General features: G+C 37.9%; 2 protein-coding genes across 2 annotated transcripts; both read left to right on the top strand.

The window, feature by feature from the left end:
• Positions 1–6085: 6085 nt before the first annotated feature.
• On the top strand, positions 6086–6831 carry LOC124318039. The gene is made up of 2 exons (XM_046782806.1): positions 6086–6457; positions 6614–6831. Exons 1-2 carry the CDS (start codon positions 6188–6190, stop codon positions 6800–6802), a joined length of 459 nt encoding a protein of 152 aa, XP_046638762.1. The 5' UTR covers positions 6086–6187; the 3' UTR covers positions 6803–6831.
• A 42-nt stretch (positions 6832–6873) lies between these two features.
• On the top strand, positions 6874–8293 carry LOC124320651. The gene is made up of 3 exons (XM_046783513.1): positions 6874–7719; positions 7786–8002; positions 8064–8293. Exons 1-3 carry the CDS (start codon positions 7186–7188, stop codon positions 8291–8293), a joined length of 981 nt encoding a protein of 326 aa, XP_046639469.1. The 5' UTR covers positions 6874–7185.
• Positions 8294–8581: the final 288 nt, after the last annotated feature.

The following is an 8581-nucleotide window of genomic DNA, read 5'->3' as shown; positions in this document are numbered from 1 at the left end:
ACCGGTATGGCGTCATCATTAACTATACTAGCGCTGCTTTGAGAGAAAAAAAAACAATTAAATTATTTTTCTCAAAATTCCCAACTGATTGAAAAACAAATTGTGTCACTTGAGTTGCACTAAACTTTTACTATCTTCTCGCTCGTGTGTTTATATTTTTTGTTTGCACCCTTCCTTTCCCAGAGCCATGAGTCTACCGATCGGCACTAGCCGGCACTATCGAGTGCCGAAGGGAAAATGCACGGGAATGTATTCGAATTAAAGCAACACGTTTGAGATAACCAAATAGATTGACGAATCGTTATTGGCGGTTTAAAAATTACACTTTTGTAAAGTGATCAGTCAGCACACATGTTAAATATTGGAGCACTTCGTAATTGTATGTAATGCACGAGTCATTTTCCGAATCACAATCGGCATTAACGGCCCCGCGACACACAATCATCAATTGCTCAAAGAATTGTTTTTATTACGGTTTTACATTTCCATTAAATTTGATTGTTTCTGGCTTTCTGCTATTATCTTGGAGAGTGGATAACGAGACGATTCATTGAATTGCTACACATTTTAATATCAACGGATAGTAATTTTTCAGTTTTATTGTCGTTATCACAATCACAGAGATTCATAACGAACAGCACAGTAACCTGAATACTAGTGGCAAAATTCAAAGATCTTAACTTGCCATCTTCTTAAACTTAGATGATAAATTTACTCTGCGTTATAATCTTCATGTTCTGCCGTGTCGGTGCCACGATGAAATCAGATTGCAAGGCAATACGCGAGATGTTTTGATTAATATAACTCATTTATAGAAACTCTTGGTTGTCGACGTAATCAGAATTTTATTATCATCCACAAATAAGTAGGGCCCCTTAAATATATTCAGTGGTCTTGTAGCCTGGGAGGCACTCATTTAGGCTAATAGCAAAGCTTTCAATTTCTTTTCACTTTTTTCATCAATACGTTCAACTCAATCTCCACAAAGCCGCTTTTCAAATGCCGTAGTAAAAACCCAGAAAAGCAACTGCTTCCATTGGTCTAAATGTTAAGTTTTGTTTTGTTTTTACTTCCCCATGCAGAGCCATAACTGTATCGATAGTACCGAAGGGAAAATGTGGCGAATTGTATGCGAATTATAGCGACGCGTTTCAGAAAGAAAAATAAACCAATACATGTGTTATGGGCGTTTAAAAAATTACATTTTTGAAAAGTGAACTTTTAGCACACTAACAAGAAATTTGAGGAATGCTATAACCCTTTGTAATGGATTTGTACTATTCCAAATTATTTCGCTTTTAACTGAGTCACTTCATACAATCAAGAATCGCTCATAGACATGTTATTATTACGGAGTGGTGCTCCTTTCAATTTAGGTTTATCTGTAAACACATAATTTTCTTTTATCTGTTGGTCAGTTCTCACCCATTTAATTAAGATTCCGCATTCCTCGATCTTCGGGACTGGATAAAGAATAATAGTGTTTATCAAGATATGTTAATTAATAACAAAAAAAAACTCCCAAATCAATCCACCATTTTCCTTAAATTAGATGACAAGCTTACTGTACGTTAAACCTTGCGTGCCGGCGGCGTCGGTGACAGTTTAACGTCAATTTTTCCGGATTAACTGCTTTTAAGAACAGAACTTGTTTTTCAAAAGGTGTGCTTTTCCGAGAGCCGGCGATATTTCAATTTAATCGGCGTGATTGAGGTCGGGATCACTTATTTCAGCTGTCATATCGAGTAATATAATCTGTGAACATGATGAAGCAATTCACAGACATTGTGCAGAAGTGATTATTTCTACCCAGTACGAATAAACTCAATTAAAATTTAAACCGAATCAATTGCTATTTCGTTTACGCAGATAGGAAATGATTATATGTGATTATGTGATCATTTCTCACCATCATAGTTCAACAGAGCATTGCACTATGCGGCGCTCGAACGCGCACTCGCGCGTAAATTTTCTCTTCGACTCTCACGTATGAGATTTGAACGTTTTTAAAATTCATTCGGCTAATAATAATTGGATTAAAAAATAGAAAGCGTAATGTACAGCATCTGGGGCCCAGTGGGTTATACATTCACATCTTTCGATCACCACCGGAAACCGGAAAGAATCCATTTAAACTTGAGCTTTACGAAATTGACGAGCTTTACGAACATATTCACTTGCCAAGAGAGAAGACTGACAATAGATTAGCAATAACCCGAAAAGAAGTAAAACGGCAAATAATATCCAAACACAGCTTCCACATTTATTGCCCGCCAATAAGCGTTTGTTGCGCGTGCCGCGCACATAAACACAGACAGTATTAATGTAAAATTTCCAAAAATTCCATTCCGCATGGCTTCGGTCGTTTCGACAACAGCACCACAAGACTAGGATTTGAATTTGAATTACTTTTTCCGTTAGGATTTGAGACACTTTAGTTGCGATATGCCCCCCGCTCGTATTTAATTCTGCCTCACCGTTCAGACTATGGAAACATTGGTGACATAAATGTTTTCTTCTTTTTATTAAGAAATGTCGCCTTTTATATGACCTCGTATAAAACTGGAATGTAATTAAAGGCGTTGCCGACGCCGCCGACGTCGGACTTGAAGGTTAGCGCCTTAAATCTTTAGTAATGCCCGTAATGCCTGTAATGCGGTTATAAAATTATATTCGATGTTATCCTCCGTAAGCTTTTAATATCCATCGGCCTAGTCTTTCATATCTCGCCTAAAGAATTCCCCCGGCAATATATTAGGGCGACTTGTTAAATCACGGATACAACCCTATCGTACTCTGCAACCATCTTGCATAACAGTAACCGTTTAAATAGGGTAAAATAGATAATTTGGATAATGAACTAATTCGACCCTTCACCAAGGTGTTGATCTAACTTTATTATTTATGGCTATCCAATTTTTAACCCCAAGATATTGCATAAGCTAGTCGTTAACGAACATCACCATACCTTGCGAGAGTTTACTATATATAAAAATTTAAGTTTTCAAATAATTATTTATGATCAATCCGCATGTACAACTGGGCTATAGTTGTACACAGTAGGCCAACAAATCAACAACCTAACCTAAAGAAAATTATATTTTCTTAGGCATTCAAGTTATGAGTTAGCATGGATTAAAAGTACCCAACTGGATTTATATCCGGAATATAAATTGTTACCGTATGCAGACATACAAAGTGAAACCGATTATCATGTCACCAGTATCCCGTCTAAGCGGCAGAATTGATTGCTTGATTCCATACATAATGTTATAGATTAATTCCTCTATTCTGCAGCTCATGAAAAAATTGTGTTATCAGTGCAAAACCTCTAAAATTATGGGATAGGACCGATGTGAAACGATTCCATTGCTTAGTGCATTGGAGCTATTGAATGATTGGGGGTTTCAACCTGTGTAATTCAAGCTGCTGACCTGACTACAACTTGTTCAAGACTCGCTGTCATAGGCCTACTTACACATCGTAACTAAATCTTCCTGATTAAGTTAATTTATGTAACGTTGTTATTGGTGGGAGGGGTTAACACCTATTGCATCAGAAATAAAATAATGCAGTTCATTACTTAAACGAAATACTAAACAACAAATTCGGGAATGACGCGCATTGACAGCGATAAAGTGTGCTTTACGTATATACCTTAACGCGGGATTATCTATTTGCCCATAGTTATATTAAACACCAATAAAAGAAAAGTTGCGTATAAACAAAACTACAAAAGTCTTATTGGCTACCCAAGCATAACTGGATAAAAATGCGATGACAGTTTATTCACAATTTCACATGTAATCAATTTTCATCGGTACAATTGCCCCACGTGATGCGGTTGTAACAAGAGTGTGTGCGCTATGCGTGTGGCGCTACGCTTTGTGTGTGCGCAATGCGTGTGTAACAAGCAGCGTCGTCACTGGCCGTACCAGTCTGCGTAACTTGGGCTGCCATGCAAATTGTAAACCTACGACTGAGGCCGAAAATCAAACACTTTCCTCGATAATTTCAGAGTTTCTTTTTTCCACTAAATTCCATTTAATGAGGCACGATCGTCAACTTCGAAAGTGTATAAAATGATAGATTATCAGTGTAATTTGCACGTCCTTAACATATTTGGAATGTAAACGATCACTCAATAATATCATCTCTATTAAAGTCACAACAAGAATATAAATTATCTTCCATATTTATTTTTTAACAAGACTAATAATCAGGATTGTCTCATGTTGTTAAGTGATTGTTGGGGTCATTTAACAAGTGAACATTCCGGAATCCCAGACATCAATGTATGTCCGGGCAGCCCTGATAAACTGAATATAATTGTGAAAGACTTGCTTACTTTAAATTTACGGAGATGACATGTAGTATGGCGTCTATCTAATAATTCTAACCATTTTAATATCATTTATAATGAGATTACAATATTAGATAACGTAATCACGCTCCGTAAACAAATTATATTCGTGCTCATTAATAAAATGAACCGATAAATGAACGGAGAGTTTTCAATTACTCTAAATCCTGGCCAAACACCTTAGCTGAGGGACTAGTCGTGGGCTACTGTACAGCGCTCTATCCGCCGAAGATAGTTTTATTTGAAATATTTTTCATGTTCGGAAGGAGTAACAAGGTATCCCGTTTTTAACAGTTGGAATCGAAATATGAGCTGTAATTAAAATAAAGTGTTAATCTGTAACGCTCAACTGTTAGAATGATTATATAAAAACGTATGCTATTTAACAAGGGATGGAGCCGGACGATGTTACTGTTGTCCTATGACTGTCCTTCCTCTTTATAATATGTTCATATTTACTTGATTAACATGTTGCACCACGTGTGCGGTACATTACATACCTTCTGACCACTTATTACTGATAGTTGACCAACTACCGTTTTATCAGTATCAAAAGATCAGTCAGGTTGAAGTAATGACACGCGCCGAAGAATTTTAATCTAGTTCAGAATATTTAGATAGTTGATGAATTAAGAGCAACTGTATGATTACACTCTTTTGAATTCGTTTAACTTTCTCCTGATTGCGGAGAGAATGTTAAAGTGCCCATTTTAGAAAATCAGTTGCACTGAAAGGCAATGTTCATTATGAAATTTTGTAAAAGTATAAAGTCATCTCAATTTAATTGTGACGTAACAGACGTAACATAACAAAAACGTTTCTTTTAGTTAGTACAGGTCTGGTGTAAGGGAAATGCCTAGTCTTGACTGTGTTCGGTAATCAAACTATTAGGCTTGATTGTTTCCAGTTTCCACTTCACGCATGCAAATTCTAAATAACGAGGTTTGATCAGCAGCTTACATTTAGTGTGAAATATTTATCCAATTGCGTGACATGCACTTACTCACCTAACAACTCATGTAAACTTCTTCAGAATTACACCGATCCAGTTTATGACACTTCTATAGTATAAGTAGGTGTCTATTATCATTTTAAAATTTGAATTGCTGTACGTGATTGGTTAACTAGGATAATTCGGCAGAGTATTCAGCAGTGTAGCCCACTAAACATGAACGTGATTGCTTAAAAAATTACGAAAAACATCGTCCATGTTGACTTCGAAATTTCATAGGCATTTTTGAAGTATATGACAGTGGTAATCAGTGTTCCAGTCTATACAGAAGCAATCCCATTTTTCTATAAATTATTAAACTGCGATATAATTTAAGGTAACGCAATTACGCACCATCAATAAAATAATGATGTTCATTAACGAGTTGAACGAAATCGCTTGAAATAAACGTGAATAACTGTATTGAATTCCCCATAACTTTTTGTTAATGTCTTTTTAACGACTCACTCCCGCCACAAATCTGTAAATAAAGCTAAACAGCAGTTGTTTGCTGAGTAGTCGACTACAGTCGATTAATTTATTACATCTTAAATTAAGCAAATTTCTATAGTCAAGGGCGTTTTAAAGATACTAGTTATTTAATAAAGCTTATAAAAAATGGCAATGTAACAAAAAATTTAAATTGAAAAACAATAAAGCGCCCAGCTTAGCGAGTAGCGACATTGGCTCTTTCCATGCAATCAGCAGTGTGTGTTGTGTGACGTGTTCGAATCAAATTATTTATTGTAACTCGTCAACACTGATTCCCAGAGCAGTTATTTATACACTTATTTGTATATATTATCCCCACCACATTGGACTGCTTGGAAACAATGTCGTACGAACAGTATCAGACTCATGGCGCCCAAAATGAATCTTTTCAAGTTGGCACGTTTCTCCCTTATTCTAATGCCGAAACTTTTCTCCAACAGCCATGTGTCGGTGCACCTTTATTTCATCCAGCAAGAGAAGATGGGCTGTCACATGTGGAAATGACTGATGCTGTCGACTACTTTAGTACAAATAGCCACTATCAGCCCATCCCTTTGAATACTGACCATGATCGTGCTGCTGGTGAAGTTGCAGCCTACAATCTCTATGAAGTAAGTATTAAACCCCATAAGTGATTGCCTGTGTTTCGGAAATAATAAGTTCACTACAATCAGCAATGATTCCCCCAACTTACATTAATGTGATGTTAATCACTATGTATTATTAGACTCCTTAAACATAATTTGTTTTATTTATTTTTCTTGCAGGCCAATCAGAACTATGCTTGCTGGAATGAGCCATTCACTAAAGCCAATTTCGTGCAGTTTGTTCCTTCAGTTAACACCTACACCGTTTCATCTGTGATGCCCACAACACCAGACATCTCTACTTCCTTTATGTCGATAAGGCCAAAGCATCAAGTGGAAGGAGTAGACCCAATGATACTGCCCACTTAAATTGATGAAAACCTGAAGACAAGTCAAGTGTGCCCTATCTGTGAACGTTTGTTTACCAATTGAACTTTGTCAAACATTTGACAGCTGCAGGCTGTTGTCAACCTCCTTGCCAAAAGAGCCGAAAGGAGCCTGATATTGACACGACTGAGACCTTTAAAAATAATACCTTGCCACGGGCCAGCCGTGCCAAGAAAGTCAACCGATCTAATTCGACTAAATCAAGAAAACGACCAACTATTCCTGCAAATCATCAACCAGAGTTTCTACCCAAGTCAGAAGTCCCGTCTGGTTTCCAGGAGACTTCACCAACATTAGAAAATGAGGATTTAAAGATTCATCAGGCTACCCCGCAGAGACCTATTTATACTACGGTTTCGTCGGAGATGAATTTACAAAGGCCTTACTACATGCCGCCAAACGTCATGTTCTGTCATTTCTGCAACCTGCAACTGAGCACCGAAAACCTCTATCAACGCCATCGTCTTGCTCACGCCCTTGTGATCCAACTGACACGATGTCTGGAACTCTCCCTGCCGACATTTTCACCTCCAAGTAATGAGACTGCCTCTGGCAACAGCAGCAACTCATCCGTCCTCACTAATTGGCTCACCGACCAAATCCGCGTCAATTTTAATGACCAGAACTGGCTGAGACTATCCGTCCGGGAAGTGGAGCAAGTGCTGGGCAACAGCAACATGGATGTTGATATTCGACAGCGCCATGGGATCCGAGATGACACCGAGTTTCAGAACGTTGTTGACCTTTTAGTTACTCAAGATTTGAACCTGTCTCCGAGGAGTGACTGTTGTGAAGTCTCAAGAAAACCGTATTTCTTTCCCGAGGAAGCCGCTTGTACGTCCGTACAGTACCATCCATCACCGACTGAATCGCTACCAAGCAGCTCGGATACACTTTCGGTATGCAGCTTTATTACTATATAGTTTCTTGGAATATTATTAAATTTTTTCTCCGTCATTTATCAGATTGTTCCGGTTAACAGCCACCTGATGCCGACTAGTCCAATTTACCAGTCATCCGGAAATCAGATGGAAGCCGGATGCAGCGTTTCTCATTATCCAGGCCCAAACTTGTTGGATTTTAATCAATCGGAAGAGTCTTTCAATTCGTTAGTGACGGACCTCGACACGGTTGAGAAACAAATGGCCAGCCTGTTGAACACTTACGATGCTATTTCCTCTGGTAACAATCGCTAATTCATATCCTTCGTTTTCCCCCACTAATTAATGACATTTCAAGTTAGAGTGTGACGAGAATTTTACCCAGCCCGAACTGACATTCCAAAATGATTTTGTCGATGACTCGCTGGATATTTTTCCGGTGTGGCAAACTACTCCACCGCCTTCAGAAAGCGTCGAATGTTCCTTGACTTCCGAATTGAACCTTGACGTCAATCTAACGAGCTGTAAGATGTATTCCTTATCGGGAGACGTTGACCTTTTGACTTACAGACTCGATCAGAACGACGTATGAGGCCAATCCAAACAAACAGCGTTTATAGAAGAAGAAAACAAAAACCGCGAATAGTGCAGTTCCCCTTCACCGTTACCCAGTTACGAGAGAAGTTGCACTGCCACATCGTTTCGAAGTTTTTCTAAATCTTATTTTCAGTTTATATTTTTCTCTCCAAAGTTATTGGGTGTAGTGGGCGGCAAGTCCTTTAAACAAATTTATTATATTACTTTTAAAAGTAGTTGGGAAGTGTAGTAGTAGTAGAGAAAAAAGAAAAGAATTATTTGTTTTATTTTTGAAAAGAATAGA

Source organism: Daphnia pulicaria, chromosome 1 (genome assembly GCF_021234035.1).
Source record: "Daphnia pulicaria isolate SC F1-1A chromosome 1, SC_F0-13Bv2, whole genome shotgun sequence".
NCBI classification, from domain to species: domain Eukaryota; kingdom Metazoa; phylum Arthropoda; class Branchiopoda; order Diplostraca; family Daphniidae; genus Daphnia; species Daphnia pulicaria.
This window is presented reverse-complemented; position numbering and strand designations above follow the sequence as displayed.